This window comes from Tachypleus tridentatus, chromosome 13 (genome assembly GCF_004210375.1).
Source record: "Tachypleus tridentatus isolate NWPU-2018 chromosome 13, ASM421037v1, whole genome shotgun sequence".
Classification (NCBI taxonomy): Eukaryota; Metazoa; Arthropoda; class Merostomata; order Xiphosura; family Limulidae; genus Tachypleus; species Tachypleus tridentatus.
Window position 1 is genome coordinate 168,782,094 of NC_134837.1, and position 20,088 is coordinate 168,802,181.

Consider the following 20,088-nt stretch of genomic DNA (forward strand, 5'->3'; position numbering starts at 1 on the left):
ATATGTCTAAATAAAGATACGTTATTTCTGGTCAGAGAATCTTTCATAAATTTTTTCAGATCATTATGATCTCATCTCGGGGCCTTCAAAGTTCAAACTTTAAAAGTAAGCATTAAATATCCAAATCACAGTTACATAAAGACAGAGTTTATTAAAATGTCAAAGATTTAAAATTCAACTAAAACTAAATTAAAACCCAAAATAGGATGATATTTAAATGAAAAAGAGTGAATTAAAATTAAATAAGCTGATTAGAAGATCAATTTAGTTACAAGATAAACAAAACAAAATAGAAACATTAAACACAATACAAAGTAAAACAAAAATTACATAATAAGCAGAACTGAAGGTAGGATTGAGTGAAACATGAAATTAGAATAACATAAAAAAGAAGAGAACTTTGAAGACGAAAAGTAACTCAATAAGTAAACTGAGCATATTACAGAAGTAAATAAAAGTGAATATAAAATGAAATTCATTAGTAAAATAAGACTAAATATAAGATCAAAATATCACAAGATAAAGTTAACATTCACAAAACTGATTAAGTCTGTACAAAATTGAACATTCTGAATCAACAAAACAAACAGCTGTCTAGTTATATATTTTGACAAAAATTTAGATGTACAGTTATGTACACTGTAATATACAATTTAAAGTAAAAATTTATTGAAGTCCACATACTGAAATTATCATACATAAAGCATATTAAGGAGTACAGACAGGAAGCAATGAAAACAACAGGAAAAATAGGGTATTAAATTAATATAACTGTAAAATGTCATAATATAAGCACATGAAATTTAATGATTAGTTACATGATAAGTGAAAGTAAATCTGAAAACAGTAGATAAAATTTGTACAGAGTAAACTGAATGAAATGAAACTGATATGTCAAGTCAAACAAAATAAAACCTTAAGGTACATAGAGTTGTACATATAATAATTATAGTAAGCAGCACTGTCATAGAGTTGAGCAAAGGTTGTTGAGGTCCTCCTCTACAGGCTTTATCCTCTTATTGGGAATCTTGAAGGTTTCTTTGTTTCTGTCAACATCCCTCTTCAAGTTGGAATTTTCTTAGAGCTATGGGTTGTCACTAGTCTTGTTTTCAGTCACTTCCTCACCATTACGAGCCAAGAAAGGTAATTTTGATTAATCAGTTGTTGGAATAATTGCAAACAGAAATTATTGGAAACACTAATTTTGATTAATCAATTTAATCATGATTTCAATTAATAAACTTATTTACATGAGAGTAGTTGATGTAATTGCTGCTTATAGGTAATTAATTAAATCACCCAGCCCTGTTTAAGAATGATCGTGGCATGTACTTCAGCCATCCTCACAGAATCCCTATTACATTTCACATGCTTCAGTAGCATCACAGAGCACAAACAGTACTTACAAGTAAAATTATTCACCAGGTCTTTACATTTGTAAAGACCACACATTCCATCATCATCATTTCACTGCCTTTGTTAATTGGGACTTTTAGCTCCAGACTAACCTTGCTTATACTAACCAAGCAGGGGACTGACTAAAAGGCACCTCAGGAGACATTCATTGGTGGGCAAATACCATACAGCTACTGCTGAGATATTTGGTTACCACCTAACCTAAGATTGCTGAAAAACAAAGTACCATATGGTGTATCCAGATGGAAGGGCAGAAGAGGAATCAATGGGACAGTTTACAACCAGAAGGCCACTATTAAATTTCATAAATGAATTCTATTCTACTTCCTGTGAGACTGCCAGCTTCCACATTAGGGCTTTGCACAATTCCTAGCATTGTCACCTGATTTTCCTTCAACTCATCTGATTATCTCAGTTTTAGACAGAAGACCAGCTATATCTTTGACAATTCTCTAAAGGGTAAAACTTACAATTGTACTGCAGTTTTTCCTGATGTACTCGCACTATTCAATGTGAAGACATTATGTGAATGCTGCATAAAAGCTACTACTGCACGTTCAAAATGGTTAATGTCCATTCTTGGCATTCTCATACCCTTACATTGTATCTAATAATCTGAATTTTAGGCCTAATGTTGTTAGTTAAGGCTTGGTTGCATCTGTAACAGTAAAGCCTATAAGGTATTCATTCATACCTGAAATATATGTAAAAGTATCCATTTTGAATTTTAAAGTGATAACGATGATACTATCTTTTTTTTTCAGTAAAATATTTTATTTTATTACAGGGTGTCCAAATAGTTGGCAAACATAGATTGAATGTCTGTATAATTCTGCAGAATATGTTTAAAATATCTACCCTATAATTTCATTCATAACTTTGAAGAAGAAAAATCCACCTTTGGAAAGCATGTTGGTTATAGTGTTCCATAATTACATCTTTAATTTGTTTTTTTGAACCTGTGTGTTTTACTGACATCAGGACAAAAATTTGGTACATTACTGAAGACTATATTAGAAAAACTCTAAAAGAGAGAAGAAAAACTTTTTCTTTTCCTTACACCAAAGGTATTGGTCAACATTGGTTTCAATAATAAAGGAAGGAATCTGTTTATAAGTACATTATGACAAGTGGTTGTCTGTAGTAGAATAGGAAATAATTTTTAGAATAATTATTTGTAATATTTTCTAATAATAAATGGATTTCATTATCTTTATAAAATTACTACTATGTTCCTTCTAGATTATTATTTTCATTGTTGTATTTTACCTTCATAAAAATGCTAATTTGTTGTAAAGAATTAGAGAATTGAGGACTACAGTGATATGTGGTCTAAATGGTTAAAAGTTATGAAGGCAGTGTTATTAAAGTAGCATGTTTTTAACTGTTGAAGCCGGTGAGTAGAGCACATGATTTATCTGTTGGCAGAATAGGCTTAGAAGAACATTTTGTGTGTGGAAGTCATGATATATGAAATTGTATGCAAGCTACTTGTACTCTTAATAATAATGCAAAAAGCTGTGAAATAAGATAAAGTAACTACGTTGGCAGCATTGTGCGTGTATGTAATTCGTTCTTTTCAGGTTGCTGGGAAACTTGTACAAATTCAGTTAAAAAGGTCAAAAACCACTGATGTAATCCATACTTTTCTGAGATAAAATTGTATCACATTTTGGATGGTAAAAGGTTGATAGGTTTATCTAATAAAGGTGTGTCATGATAGTAGTTAACTTGGACTCTTTTGTAGCTTGAATTAATTAATGGGCATAAATTTTTCTGTTTTTGACAGAATGGAAAGCTTGTAGTTAACTTATACAAACTATATCTGCATTGGATTTTCATAAAACTGTCAAATTCCTTGGCTTTAGTCTTAAACAAATAAAAAGTAAAATGTGTGTGCTCCTTATAGCATTGAAGCCTAAAACAAAGTTTTAGGAATCTATTAATACCCAAGCCTGTTAGATAATAGATTTTAATTTAATAATCAGTTTGAAGTGTAAACGTTTATCAAAATTATTTTCTAGAATGAATATTTTTACCAACTTTTTTACTGAGCATATGTTTTTTAGGTTTGATCTCACCACCAGCTGGAGTAAAAGGGAATAAAAATGAAACCATATTATGAAACCTATGGAATGTTTAAAACAAGTAGTACTTATCAAAATGTCTGGGAAAATCCAACTGAGCAAGACATCATATGTGCATTGAGATGGATATAGACAACATTCAGGATTGAAGAAGATAGAATATAGTACAAGTATCAGGATAAGGGAGTAGAATACCATTTCTCAGTATTGATGTATTTAAGTAAGTTGTTTAAGATAATTTTAGAAAGGCCTGTAATAAATGTAATTGACAAGTATTGGGGTGCATTGAAATTGCTTATGTGAATACTGCAATGAAAATAAATTCAAATGTATGTGTGTACTCTTTAAACATCATATAAGAATTTATGTAATTATTTTATATGTATTTGTTTCCTAATTTCTCTGTATTATAAATATTTCTTTCTCACATTTTAACAAATACTTTAATCTTAAAGTTTTCTTAAAATTTGCTCTGGTATAGTTTCTTGGAACCCTTATTATAAATTGCTGTTCTAGTTCATGATAAAGTTAAAACAATATAAAATATAAAACTGGAAAATGAAAATGAAACATGAAAGAAATGTTTCATTAAGGGAAAAAGCATCTTAAACAGTGAAGAGTCAGTTCAAACAATATATTATAACTTTTACTTTTGACTACTTAGACTGTACACATACAAAGATGCACACATAAAAAGCATGTATCGTGGACTTACAAGGAAAACGAAATCTGCTTAAAACAACCCATTTGTAATTATTCTTTTGGCAGTTTACAACAGAAATGATTTTGTATATTGTGCTTAAACATTGTGTAGAATACTTAATACTGTGAAGGTTGTAGGGGTATTGATTGAAATGTCCACTTGTTTCTTGTGTGTTTTATGTAAGCTGAAAAATATTGTAATTCTAGTGTAAACAATGTTGTTATTACCCCTTGAAGTTAGCATTCATACATATTTTTGGTATTCCTTTAAATAGCTTAAGTACAAGGTGAAGAAAAATTATTAGCTAGTAATAGATGAACATTAAATGACTGTAACATCTAGGTCCTCAATGCTTTGTACACTATACACTATACTCTTTGGAGAGCCAGCTGTCTGTATTATGTATGAAGTGAAGAATTAAGTATAATCAATACACATAATATTAAATTTTGTTACACAAATTCATAGAATAATTATTTCAAAGAGATAAATGTTTATCTAAAGAAATGTTTGATGTACATGTTTTATTCAAAAAGTCCACTTTTTTACTGATAAAAATTTATATATGTACTTAGTGGAGGTTGTGTCTTAGTTTTTATATATGTGTGCACATTGCTATACATTATATACTGAGAACTTAATTACGCAGAAACTATAAATGCTCACTATATTCTCAAGGAAATTACCATGACAATCTACAGCAACAGCTTAACATTTTGAATCTCAAACTAATGGAATCAAATGGCTAATAGCTACAGTAAATCATCTTGAACCGTATTAGTTAACTACTAACTGTGCTTTTATCATTACAATGTATAAAGTTAGCTACCATATCAAGTAATCTGTTGTCCATACATAGTTGAACATAAAAAATCCAGCTAACAAGAAAAAAAATTGAAAATGTAAAAATCTACAAACATGGATTGTTAGAAATAGTAAGGAAACAAGGCTGAAGATGCTATATTTTTTATCTACTCAAATTATAAATACCTCTTTTGATTTCATCAAATGTAATTCCAGGTAGCAGCATGGAACCAAAATAAGGGTTTTAAATTTTGGTAAATTATGTCTATACTATCTCTATCTTTATTTCTTTACTTTTTGTATAATTCCTATTTGCAAGTTTTCAGATTCCAAATTTTTTATTTATTTTGTCCTTTTTTTAACAATATCCACTTAAGACTTAGGTCATTATCTTCATTTTTTAATTCATAAATTTTCCATTTAGTGTGACATTTAATTTTCATCCTTTGTCTTATTCTAAACAAAGAAGAAATGGATCAGTCTTTTGAGCATTATTTTCACTTTAATTAGTCACATCTTATGTAAAATTGATTGCTTTAAGTTTTTAAATTTCAATTCAAAGTTTATTAATTTTTAAATTTTACAAAAATACTATTTTTACTTAATAGAAAGAATTATAAGAAGTATTGATATTATGACACGTTTTTATCCTCTGATAATTTGGAAGAAAGTAGAAACTTTGTAGATGAACACTTCGTCATTGAATTTGTTTGTTTATCAAGTGTTTACATGTAACTGCTATTAGTTAGTCTTTCAAATTCAATCAGTTTCAAAGATTAAAGCATGTTTTGAATTATTACATTTACCAATGTAGTTGGTAAAGTAGAGATGGAAAGTGAGTAAATAATTATGCATATTTTTTCAGAGTATTGAGAAAATGTATGTTGTTAAAATTTTTATCCATAATTTTGATTTTTACACAAATTACACAATATAATTAAGTATACATTAAAATCTTAGCCTGTCACCACAGCACAATACTGTATATGGCAGGTTTGTTTGTTTTTTTATTACTGAATTGAGATGTCTAAGGAGTTGTATGTACACCATATAATAGTGTGCTGCAAATATTTATTAACATAAAGTTTAGTTAAATAACTTTCTGTATATACTTGTTTAGAAGTTTTAGACAAATGCTTGATTACTGTCATACTTCAGTGTATTCTAAATATTATGTTCAAGTAATTGATCCATAAATTTTTATCAGTGAATTTTTCCTGAGGGAAGGTACATAATTTATCCAAAATGTCTTTACAGTCATAATATTAATTAAATCAAATTTGCGTTAACCATATACTAATTAGGTTTAAATTCAGAATTAAATCTTTAAATTTTTATTCTCCTCCTCATCTTTGTCAAACTTTTTAATATATTTACACCTTTATTTATTTCATCTTTAAAATATATTCTTTTCCAAGTATTTTTAATTTCTTTTTTTATCCAGTTGAATACCTTGTGTCTTTTCCTTTACATCTTTACACACTTCCAGATCTGTTCATCTTTTCCGTTTTGCATCTTATACCCATCCATTCTTGGTTCTCGTGTTTCTTATGCCCTATGTGGTTAATAGTGCATTTTAACCTTATGCTGCTGAACATGGTGATTTTAGATGAAAGTCTTCACTTAGTGATCTCTTTGTACAGGGTGTTCAGAAAGTCACTGTGCAGTTTTGTAATTATATGTTGTTATATTTCAGATTTTGATCCCAGTATGGTTTTAACAACTGAAGAACTTGTATGGCTAATCGAACACGTATTCGAGAACGTGGTACATACGGGGATCACTTTCAACATTGTTTATAATTGTCATTCATTTTTACCTCCTGTATGCTATATTGAAACACGTCTGTTAATAAATATATAAGTGCACGGTGACTTTCCGAACACCCTGTAGAACTGGCCTAAGAAAATGCATGAGAATTCAGTAGGTGAACTTGCTTTCTTTGACAAGTTGATGGTATCACATCATGACCTCTGTTTTCTCACAGCATTGGTCGGCTGTTGCACTTAGTCAACATTATGATCAGGCAGCAGAGTATATTAAAATCACATAGAAAAAAATATGAAGCCAAGTAATGTTAATGATTCTTAGACCACATGTTTCTTTCATTATGACATGGAAACTAAATGATTGAAAAATTTAAAATCTTTATAATGCTCTTCTTGTTTTCATCCCATACATTTTATCTTTATATCATATACTTTTTGTAGTAGTTTTTGTGCTGTGTGTAATTATATAATTTTTTTTTCAGCAAAATTTGTGAACCTCAAAAATAATTGAAAAAAACCTATTGTGATAAATTGCAAGGAAACTATGTGAAACTACCAGAAGGTAAGTTAAGTTTCATGCTTTTATTTCAAATATCTTTAAAAGACATTGTAGTCACAAATATGAGCTGTAGTATACCTTTAACATCAGACAGTGCGATTGGCAAAAATTGTACTGTCCATATTGATCATATTTTCAGTGTTTTGCAAGCCATAGGGTTTTTTTAACTTTTAAATTTTTTTATCATTTTTCAATTCATCCTTAAAAGTAAAACTTTAGTCAGAATACACCACCTTTTAAATATGTAGAAATGGACTTATGTGCAGTTATTAATAAAAAGCAGCATACTTTATACAAACATAGATGCTTGATATATTTCCATATGAAAAGTTTGAGCTAAAAAAAATAAATAAAAGTTTTGGCTTGTCTAATAAGAGATTCAGATGTGTTACTGCTAAATCACAGGTTAAATGCAAATTGTTCTCTGCTTTATTAGTAAAAGTGTTAATATCCATACCAGCTGTTCTGAGATACATTAGACTGAAATGTTCTAAAATATTTTTGAAATTCAAAATTTAAATGCTCTGGTAATTTACTGCTCTTGCATTAAAAATTTATCTATATATATTTATTTGTAATATAACACTTATTTTCTTACAATGGTGTAGTTTTATTCCTTGGTGAGTGAGTATTTCTTTTTGTTTCCCAATAGATGGTCAGTTCATCATGTAATGTAATATTAATTTGAAAACTGTGGTGCTTAAGGAATGCTTCACAAGCTCTTAGCTCTCCATTGTTGTGCATCAAAGTGACTGTTCTCAGGAGAAAATAATTTGTTATTCCTTTACTGTCTCTGAATCTGTGATATCAAGCTCAAGTCTTTCTGGTGTTTATGGTATATTATCAAACTTCAGAAAAGAGAACCTTTCCTAATTGCAGTGCTCATCTAAGTGTGAAATCTCCCACAGTTCTGCTCTCAGTCATTGTTTTATTTCTTCCATAATGGCTGATATTAAAAGCCTTGACAGTAGCATTGATGATCAGAATGCACCGTCTGTTAAAGATGGGGAATGGAGAAAATATGACTCACCTGTAACAGTGTGTGCAGCAAAGAATGATATCATTAGAGCTCATGAAACAACTCCGAAGTTGACAGGGGCCAAATGTTCTGAAACATTTTCAAACTATCCTCCAGTATGTTACCCATGCCATTTTGATCAAGGAACTCTATGTCAAGATATGCAATCAGTTCTTCACAAAAAAGACCAAGAAGATACTTCTAATCATGTGTTAATTTTGTCTATGAGTAATCAAATAAATAATTCATCTCAAATTAATTTAGACATTTTTGGTGCTGTAAGTAATGCTGGTGTTTCACCAAATCACTCTGAAATGAAAAATAATAATCAAACTAATTCAGTTAGTGAGGGTGCTGAACTACTTGTTTCAACGTCATGTAATAATCTAGGAAACTTAACTTCTGTATGCCAACAAACAAAAAGAATCATTTCTAGTTCAGGCAATAAATTGCACATTCCAAACAATAACAGCAATAATAGCTTTATAAATTTAGATCTTTCTAAAGCTTGGGTAATCTTCCAGATGTAAATTACAAAAGAAATGAAATGAAGTTTTGTGATAATGACATGTTAACAAGAGAATCTAACTTTTTTCAGTTGGAAAAGGACAAAAAGTTATTTGATGACTGTTATGAAGGGCTTATTGGGGCAGTTGGAGGTTCTGATTTACCTTTAAATGAAACAAAACCTGAAAACAAAAAGAAATGTAAATGGGGAGATCCTCCTCAAAGATTGGGTTTATTAGGTGGAGGAGAAAGTTCTTTGAACAACAGCACTTCAACTTGGAATGCCCCATCTTCCTCTGGACCAAGTACATCTGGTTGGAGTACCAACAGTAATGGAAGTAATAGTGGACAGTGGAACACTGAAGTCAGGCAGAGTGATGGTGTTTGCACAGGTCAAAGTAAGTGTCAAAAAACACAAATATATTTTTTACAGGTAAAATTAGCATCTTCTTTGTGCACATTTATAAACCAGACACAACAGTAAAAGTAAGTTTATATATTTTAAGTATCATATCTTGTATTTCAAAAAAAAACTTTGCATTTGGTTTCTTAAGTGTACTCCTATTGGTGTTTAAGAAGTTTAACCCTCTTGGTATGGACTCTTTAGATTACACTGACCTTGTGGCTCAAAAGTGACTATAACTTTTACTATGTTTCGCAAATCTTCATTAAATTTGTCAAGCTTTCAGTAAACATTAAATGTATTTTGTAAACACATTAAATTTTAAAAAACTAATCTTCACCAGAAAAGTTTAAAATTTCATTTGTGTAATCTCTAAACTCTTCTCAATAAATACAAACATAAATGTAAAGCTTTACATTGTATGAGTTATTTTTCTTCAACTCTATAGGCATTTGGTCAATTTTACTGACTCTGTAACCAACATAAAAGGTAAAATAAATCTAAATTACTTTTTTCTTTTTAGAATGACTGGAAATTATAATGGAAAACTACATTTGTTTATTCTAAATAGTATAAAACTCAACAGTATTCATCTGTTATTACTCAAGTTTCATTGTGTTATTGCTTACTGACCCATGTCTAATTGATAATCCCACCTCACAAGTTTTAAATTATTCAGTGAATGTATAGCTCAAATAATTGCATTCACTTACATAATGAATGAGCTACTCATAAGAATACTTCATGAATAATTTTGTCATTATCTGACCTAATAAGTTTCTAAGTTTTATGTTTTAGTTACTTTTATAATAATAAAAATATACATAAAAAAACAAGAAATATGGTACTTACCCTGCATCCTTATTTTTTGCTATCAACTGTGGGTGAAAGTTAAGCCTATTTCTTTTATACTACAGTACACCAAATATTTAAAAATGTAATAATTCAACTAAGAACACAGAATAACAATGCAGACAAAGGATATAATGTTTTATAACTCATAATTTATCTTATTTTAACTATACAATTAGAGTCTACAAATTTAGCTAAGCTAATCAGTGTGACTACTGCATGAGAAGTTTTCAAACTAGAGATGAAATGCACAGTACCTTGTACAGAGAAAAATAATACATCATTTGATAGATTAAACCTTGTTTTTCTATTAGTTAGAAATAAGATAGTTCAGAGAACTATTGGCAGTTTATAAAGGAGGATGTGGCAGGTGAGTGTGGCAAATAGATCTGATTTTCTTAACCAAATAAGATTGAAGAGTATAAAAATTATACCTTACCTTAGTAATGTCTATATTGTAATGAGTAATTTGTGTTAAATTCCATTTTTCTTAGTAGCAAATAAATTAGAGAAGAGGGAAGACCAAGAGAACAAGTGTTACAATTTTCATACTAAGGGATTTAAGGATTTTTAAAAATATTTTCTTATAATATTAAAACTTAAATGTGTATTAAAATTGATTTATTGAGTATGTTTTATTACCAAGAAGTTTATTTAATTCTGAATATGACTCTTTAAAATGTTGACATCTACTTTGACCTATCTGTAGCAGAAGGGTTAAAATATTGTTTTTGTGGAAATTACATTGAATTTAATTCTTCAGTCAACATTTACCACAACAAAAAATTAGAGAGTATGAAGAATTACAAAAGCTTTTCACTGATATGAGAGCCTTTTGTATTAATTATTATTGAATTGATAAGATGAAAATATTCTGTATATAAAGAGTAGCACATTACAATGGCTTTTTAAGGCATACTGGATAAATATCTCTTTGGAACTTCATTCTCTCATGTGATTTATTTTGTGTGTGTGTGTGTGTGTATTTTGAAAGTTCAACCCATTTTCCTGTGTTTTCTATTTGTTTTATATATTTTTGGGTTATAAGGTTTCTTATGTTGCTTTTTCTTAGCAAATGTGCATAATTTTTCCTTCTTAAAAGTATGTTTACTTCCCATAAAGCCTATGAGTTATATGCTAAAGTTCTTGTTTCTAATATTCAATTGTCTAAATTCACTTTCTGTTAAAATGCACCAGGGAAATAATAACTGGAGTTTATATACACCATTTCAAATCGACTTCTTAAAAATGTTTAATAGTTCTGTGTATAATTCATTCATTATCATACACCAAACATTGTTAGTTATGCACTTTTAATATAAACTCTCATAAAATCAAATTAATAAAATAAATTTCAAGTGAAGTTAACTGAGTTGGTATTATGAAGATTCTAAAGTGTTCCTTTTTCTCTCACTTTTAATTTGTAGGTGTTATTGAACTTTTAAACTCTTTAAGCTGTGGAGAGGCAATTTTTTGAATTGTATAGTTATGTTCATGTAATATGTGTGTGTGTGTGTGTGTGTATAATATATATATATATATATAGTGTTAATCCTATTCACAAAATAAACAAGTAATGGCATCAAGTGGGATTGAGGCATGCTGCTAAATATAATGAGCTTAGATATTAGTAGTGCATAGATCGTTGTATGTTTCGACTTAAGTTAAATAAATGAATAGCATTGTTAATAGATCAATTTTTTGAGAAACTGTAATTCAAGAAAAGATGCAGGTATAATTCATGCCAATAGACTAAAAGATGTATCACTGTGACAAAACTAATTTGAAATTCTGCTTCTTGAAACAAAATGAAATTTATACAAAAAATACTATGAAGCAGCATAAAATAAATTATTCACTGGAGCTTACTAGCAAATATTAGCATAATAATGATAATTATTTTTCTTTTGAATTTATTAATTAAAAAGTAAAGAAATATAATCATGCAATCTTCCACACCTTGTAGACAAACTCAGTTTTTGTTGTCAAATTGTTGTTGTGTTTTCATTCCAGAGAGTTGTATTACTACATAAAATGGCAAATGTTCAAGAAAAGGCACAATGCAATAGATTGCTCAAAGTGGGCCAGTTCTGCAGTCTCTGCATTCACCACACATCATGCCATTAGACTTTTTTGGGAGTATGTTAAGGACATCATGTCTTGCACACCTACAACAAACATCCTGAAGTTAAGACCAGGATAATGGATACCATCACCATTGTAACTGTGTGTATTTTGTAGCAAACATGGACTGAAATAGAATATTGGTTAGACATGCTCAGAGCCACAAATAATACATGCAGAGAAGTCTACAGGCATGAATAAAAACTGTTCGAGTTAGGCTACAAGATATTGAAAACTGAATGGTTGTATTCATTTGGTTAATTATTAAATTTGACAATAGGAAAGAATTTTGGACCACCTTCTATCTTAATATCATGTTTTTATGATCACCATGATGCCAACATTTTCTCTGATAGTTATATTTTGTGAAAATGTTCCTTATAAAAGTTGCCCATATGAATAATATATAAAAATGGCACCAATCAGTAAACTTGAGATTGCCCTTCCAGACATTCCAAGAAAAGACATTAAAATTTTTGGGTTATAGCCTTTTATTTAAGTTGAATTTCAGTCACCAGTGAAAAAATATACATGTATTTTTTCTTCTAGTCTAGAAATACGAAATTTTGAATTCAGTAAATTCTTGGCAACTGGTAAAAGTCACTAGTTGTTATATTAGCTATTGATGGAATGGAATGAGATTGGTTTTATAAATACGATGAGTTTTGTTATTTTACATCATCTGTATAGAGCTCACTTGTATATCTAATCACTGTTTCTCTTGTAGTAGCCACGTCTCCTCCAAAACATGGCACTTGGGCTCAAGCTGCAGGCAAGGGTCTCACCCATACTGTTCCTGTTTCCACTCCTAGTACGACAAGCAGTGGAAACAATGATCATGTTTCAAACAATGGAAGTGGTCCTACAAAAGTAATAATAGAAGAACATATTTCTGATCTACGAATTGCTGCTGCTTACAGTGAGGGTTGGGGACAGACTGTAAGTCAAGCCATTTCTTTTATTATGTGATTTTAGTTGTTGTTGTAGATTAAATAAATAATACATTTCTTGTGGTTTTTAATTTTCCCTCATTTTGCTGAAGAACATTTAGAACTCTTAATTATGAATGAAGGAAGTAGAAAAATGTTGAGCTTTGTTAGGATTATTGTATAATTAGGATTAGCCTTAGGATTATTGTAAATTATTAATATACGTATACAGTGTCTCATTTATGAATATGATGATTCCAAATTATTACAGGCTTGTTTGGATCATGGAAAAGCAGTACAATGTGTATGAGTGTTGCTTTACTCTTTGTATTCTTTCACTGTTTTCCTCAGTTCTTGATTAGGTCATTTTGGGTTTTAAAGCAGAAGTATTAAATAATATCTTCAATTATGCTTTGGTACTCCTGATAATTGTTCATATCTGGTATTATCTATTTTGTGTCTGTTAGTATGTTAAATTGAAATTTAATTAAAAATTATTATCAAAGTATGTTGGTAAACTTGGTACATAAGTGTAGTTTGTAATAAAAATTTTATATCATATAGATTTTAATGTCTTAATTTCAAAAAGAAACATTTAAAAAATTGATCAGTTTTCATTTTCTGTGTCATTATATATTTGAGCTTTATTTCTGTGCTTCTAAACTTTCTAACTTCAGAAATGTGTTACTGCAGTTTTAACTAGTTACAAACTTAAACTAAACATAATTCAAAGCAAGAATCTAGAATCTGTAACTTACATTCTTGATTAACTGAAATATCAATAAGTCTGTTTGACCTATGTGAGAAGCCCCCCTCTTTCAGTCTTTTTCTGATGATCAAGATTGTTTTGCTAATGAAGTTTATATGACTAGTGGAAATGTTTATACTCAGTAGGGAGAACCGGTATGTAAGGCTTTCTATGGTTATTTGATTTTGATGACCACAAGTATGCAGGTGGATGTAGTTTCTGTGTCTGGTTGTTATTATTTTACTTCAAACAACTAGAATTATTTTAACCTGTATTTTTAACTTTGCAACTGATTAAGCTGTAGGAAGTTATTCTAACGACAACATAACACTTTGTGCTCTGAAATGCATATTCAAAAGAAACATTACAATTTTGGACACTTAAATTTGTTTTGAAGTTTAGGGTAGAACTGCTTCAGTGAAAACAAGGCTGAGTTTGTAGTGAATACTACAAATCCTTGTTTTATTTATGTATATTTTTATTTATTGTTACATATTTTTTTGCCCAAATAATTAAAATGTAGAAATTAACTTCTAAACTTAGTCTAATAAAAATTCAGTAAAATGAAACGTTTAGAATTTGACAAACTAGAGTTTTAAGTATCACATGGTACATTTCATAGCAGGTCTACCAGACATAACTAAGTTATGATTTATTGCTTTTGATTGGAGGATTCCTGCTCAAATAGGTTTAAAGTACAACAATAAAATCATAGAATTAAAAGCAAATACATGTAAAATTATTAATAATTGAAATGTTAAGATAATTAATTTGGAGTTTTCTGATCATATCTGAAGTGAGGTTAGAGGAAAATATGGTATTACTCATTTGATTCAACATTTTCCAACTTTTCATTTCATTGTATAGTAATGATTTCTTTACTGTTTCTTTTAAGGTAGAGAAAATATAAAATTTTACTGAAAAACGTGTTCATTTAGGAGGCTCTCAAATGAAATATCAAAAGTGTAAAATGAAAGAAATATTCTTATTCTTAACCTGAAAATAACCTTTTGCTTGGATTGAAACAGTTAAGGCTTTGGAAATTTACATTCACTTCTTTAGTAGAAATACTTTCTTAAAAACATATTGTATCATGTATAGCAACTTTTAATGTGTATTAAGAGTTTTCCAAATCTTATAAGTGTGCATACAGTAAAAACAAATATGTGAATCTTTATAGATTTGGTATTTGTACAGTTACGACAGAAAGTGTTCATACCCCTGCGTCCCTAGTAGTTTTTTCTTTATAACTTAAAACGTGTCATGATTAAGATAATGAAAGTATAGTATATTATAAATATTATATTAACACACATCTACATAAATTTTTATGTAAATTAAATGACAAATAAACTGTTTATAAACAAAGAACCAAAAATAGGAGGAGCAGAAAGTGTTCGTACAGTTCAGAATGTGTGAAAAAACTGATATTTACGTAAAACTTTTGTTCAGTTTGGCAAATAAACTATATTATATCATTCCAGAACTAGACACTTGGTCCATAATTATTGGAATTTAACCAGCAAAAGTGTACTTTCAGCAATTTAGTGACGTCTTCATCATTATCTGCTTGGTCATCCTGGCGAACAGGAAACAACTGTCCAGTGATTTAAAAAATCGAATTGTTGTAAAATACAAGTCTCGTGTGTCTCTTTTTGGTATTGCTACATAATTTAATTAATGTGCCAGAAACTACTGTTTAAAGCATAATTGTCAAGTTTAAGCTTACAGGATCAACTGCTAACCTCCCTCGTTCCAGATACCCCACCAAAATTCCAGAGAGAACAAAGAGGAAGGTTCTCAGAGAAGTTAGTAGGAACCCTTGTTGAATACTCAATGACATACAGAAACTGGTAAGGGAAACTGGGGTTGATCTAAGCACCTCTACAGTTACAAACTGGGTTCAAAGCATGCAGTCCTCGTAGAACTCCATATTTAAAGCCTGTTCATTTAGAAGCACAATTGAGATATGCAAGAAAGCATGTAGATAAACCCTTTACCTATTGGAAGAGTATTCTTTGGTTAGACAAGACTAAAATCGAGATTTTTGTCCACAATGATGCTCGCAATATTTTCCGTAAGAAGGGGGAATGAAATCTTCCAAAGAACACCTTCCCTACAGTTAAACTCGGAGGTAACTTGATCATGCTATGGGGTTCCTTCAGCTCTTCTGGTGTAGGCAACCTTCACCGGGTCAATGGAATCATGAAGAAAAGAAGAGTACATTGAGATATTAGGCTTGGGTGTCGATAGATCTTTCAGCACGACAATGACCCTAAGCACACATCGAAATATGTACAATCCTGGTTGCAGAGGAACCATATATATAAGCGTTCTGAAAACATTTGGCATGAGTTGAAGACCAGGGCTCATCAGCGTCATCCGAAAAACTTGCAAGAGTTGGTGGCCTTCTGTAAAGAATAATGGAAGAAAATATCAGTCAAGTACTGTCAAACGATCGTGGAGGGCTATGAGGAGACATTGTGCCAAGTAATTCACCTGAATGGCTACACAACTGACCATTAAAGTAGATGCACGAACACTTTTTGCTCCTCCTATGTTTGGTTATTTATTTATAAAGAGTTTATTTGTCATTCAATTAACATAAAAATTTATGTAGATGTGTGTTAGTATAATATTTATAATATACTCTACTTTCATTATCCTAACCATGATACGTTTTAAGTTATGAGGTAAACACTTTCTGTGTGTGAGTAGGGCTAAACAGATGGTTACTCTCTTAAGTCTGCATGATTATTCACAATGTTTCTAGTGCATGTTTAAGTTCTCATAGGGTTTTGTACAACTTTTATAATCTTTAAATACTAGTTTTTTAAATTTTGAGATTTATGTTCAGCTACTATTTTCTGTTAAAATACACTTCCAATTTTGAGTTACTATAGTTTATTCCAAATTGTGAATCTGTTGTTTTTTTATTATTATTTTAAGGTTCCACTTTAATTAAACCATTACATCTAATATAATTTGTTTCTTGTTTTTGGTATTTTCATATGCTCATGTCTTGTTTTGGATTATGGATAATCACACAACTTTTTGGATTTTTATGTTCCTTTAATAATGAGTTTGATTTATTAATTACTTGTGTAAGCTATGATGTTTCAATAATCTAATCATAACCTGCTATTCTATTGGTCACAGCTTCTGAATATTTTTTCCACAGGAAATGGAAGTTTTCTGTTAGAAATATTGTTTTCTCTTTCCATGTTAATATTGTTTCAATGTTATTTCTTTGGGTAGTATATCAGTTGTCTACCATACATTATGTTTATTTCCAGTACTTTATGTATACTGTCAGGGTCATTGCATGACTTACACTGAATTGGGTAACTGCACAAATGGGATGATATTAATTTTTGTTTAGATTAGAAAAACAAAAGTTTATTATTATATCACTTTATTAATTATTTGCACTTGTCCTGAACAGACAGTGAACCAAGACAGCTCCTGGGATCTCCCTCCTTCTCCACAACCAAGTTCCAAAGAGGGAAATAGTTCCGTTTGGAGAGCTCCTGTCAACAATGGGACAGAAATATGGGAAATCAACATTCGCAACCGCAACAAAGGAGTAGGGACACCAGCTTCTAGTAGTGGTCCAACACAACCATGGGGCCACACGCCATCAACTCATATTGGTGGGACATGGGGTGAAGAAGAAGATACTACAAACATGTGGACTGGGCCAGGTTCCAGTGAAGCTGTTCATGGTAATCTTTTTTTTTTTTTTTTAAAATAATAAACACACAGGAAGAAACAGTGGTCAGTTTGACCATAAAATTTCAGAATAAAATCTAATAATTTTTATCGTTACTTTTGCAGTAGAAAAATATAAGAAAAGATGTGTTTAGTATGTAATACTAATTAATATTTTCCTAAAAACTTAAATAAAATTTAGAAAGGAAATATAAGTAGCTTTTCTTATAATTTTTTGATTTACAATAAATTATAAGCACCATAATTATTAAGACCTGAATGAATTTACTATTTAATTTTGCACTTGGTTTGTGCTGCTACATGTTGAGGAATTAAACAGACATATTTGTAAACCAAGGCTTTTCATAATTATGCTGGAATGTTATTAATGTCTTTGCAAATGTTAAATTGCACATTTGTTCTCAATAAGGATGTTTTCTAGATTGAATTAATAAAAGTGGTTTTTAGATACACTTCCCACATCATTCCTTTTTTAAGTTGTGTATGTTGGCTTTTCAATGCAGTTAGCAAACCCATAATATTGTAAAACAAATTTAGTAGTGTTTATATTCTTACCATGAAGCATTGTATAACTTGTCACTTTGTATGGTTATCTATTTGTTGCCCATGACAAGTAATACATCATAAAAACATGTATTTTGGCAAGTGAAAGCACACATTTACTCCATATTGCAAATAAACATTATATAAATGTTGTTCACATTTTTTTTAATCTTAATTGACTATTTGCAAGCTTCAAAAATGTTCTTAAAGTAATAACCAATAGAGCTTTGCTCCATGCTTTAGTCTGTTTACAATGCATATTGGGCTATTACAGACTGGTGGATAACTCCATCTGCAGTATCAGTAGTGTTGGTGGTGGTGATGTTCTAACATGCAATAGAACAGCACATGTAGCAAGTGGTAGCAAAGTAAAACAAAACATCTTGTATTTTTGCAAAAGTAATTTTAAATAAAAATGTATGCATACATACATAAATATACACACGTATTGTTATATAGATTTATGCAGGAAAAAAAGTTATGGTACAATCAGCTCTGTATATGTATTTGTATGCTTGTACAGACTTCTTTCAGTTACTGACATTTTTTACAATATGCAAAAGGGTAAGAGTTATTTGCAGTTGCAGTGTTGCACTCTACTAGCAACACTTGTTATTTAGAGATCCAGTAAAACATTATACTCCAGGGAAGGTTCTGTTCTTTCAGTTTACCTCCTCTGGGATCTAAACATCCACCCACATGTTTGCCATGTGTGGCGACATGTGAAGGGGAGGAGAGGATCTTGATGGTTGCGGGGTCCAACCCTTACACACCACTTTGGCCTTGAATTCCTTGGGTCAATCAGCTCAGTGTTAGAAGTTCTCAACAGATGTTGTTGACATTGTGTCTGATGCTGGTATTTGGGTGTAGTGCTCATGAAACCCTGGCATTGCTGCAGTGTCCTTGCTTTACATTGTAGTGCATCCCCTCATAGGGCTCCATAGTGGATGGGGTCAGTGGGCACCAAAATTTCCTTTTTTCTTATAGATCCCCCAAATAATAAATGTAAATAAAATCGTGAAAAACAGTCCATGGGTAAACGACCATATTTTGAAGTTTCTGAGCAGCAGTCTTCAACATCTTTATCATCTGTTGTACTTCGTTTTCTTATCCTACATTCTCTTTCAGAGAAACCTTTAGGGCAAATGTCCCCCTTTTTTATTCAGAAGGGGCTGAAAGGACTTGCTGGTTCTCCAAAGTTAGTAAAGAAGCTTCGATATGGTAACATTAGTGGAAACATCCACATCTCAACACAGTGAACTCCTCTTGAATTCAAAGGCAATTGGGGATATACCTATTGAGGTTACACCTCATGCTACTTGGAATTCATCACAAGGAGTTATTGTTGAGAGAGATTTGAAGAACATTTCTGAGTCGGAGATTCTCGCTGGTTTATCCACTCAATGAATTTCTGCAGTGAGGCGTATATCCACTCGTAAAGATTGAGTTACACTGCCGACCAATATCTTTGCTCCGACATTTACATCACCCTGTGCACTTGCCACCATGAAAGCAGGTTATCTTAATTGCAGGGTACAGCCGTACATTCCAAACCCTCTCTGATGTTTCCAGTGTCAGAGGTTTGTTCACTTAAAGACGTCATGTCATGGTTCCCTGATGTGCTCATTGTGGTGGCAAGGATCATGATGCCTATGTGTAAAACGGAACCTCATTGTGTCAACTGCAATGACTCTCACCCATCCTACTTTCATTCTTGCCCTAAATGGTTGGAAGAAAAAGAGGTGCAGCATTTGAAAACGATTCATAACATTACTTAATCTGTGGTTCAAAAATGTTGTCCACCACTTCATCTTGGACATATGCTGCTGAGCTTCATTCCACAACTACAGTGGGAGTGCAGACAGATCTCTGTGCCTCTAAGAGAATCGTTCAC

At 30.8% G+C, this 20,088-nt stretch overlaps 1 protein-coding gene across 3 annotated transcripts in view; it reads left to right on the forward strand.

Annotated features, from left to right (window-relative positions):
- The window catches only part of LOC143236893 (protein Gawky-like), an 81,241-nt gene that overhangs the window by 3,359 nt on the left and 57,794 nt on the right, over positions 1 to 20,088 (forward strand). For all 3 annotated transcript variants that reach the window (XM_076475554.1, XM_076475556.1, XM_076475555.1), the window contains 5 exons: positions 3,486 to 3,723; positions 7,262 to 7,341; positions 7,991 to 9,261; positions 12,970 to 13,181; positions 17,365 to 17,644. In XM_076475554.1, coding sequence (XP_076331669.1) covers positions 8,904 to 9,261; positions 12,970 to 13,181; positions 17,365 to 17,644 — 850 coding nt within the window. In that variant the 5' untranslated portion in view covers positions 3,486 to 3,723; positions 7,262 to 7,341; positions 7,991 to 8,903. The remainder of the gene's footprint in view (positions 1 to 3,485; positions 3,724 to 7,261; positions 7,342 to 7,990; positions 9,262 to 12,969; positions 13,182 to 17,364; positions 17,645 to 20,088) is intronic.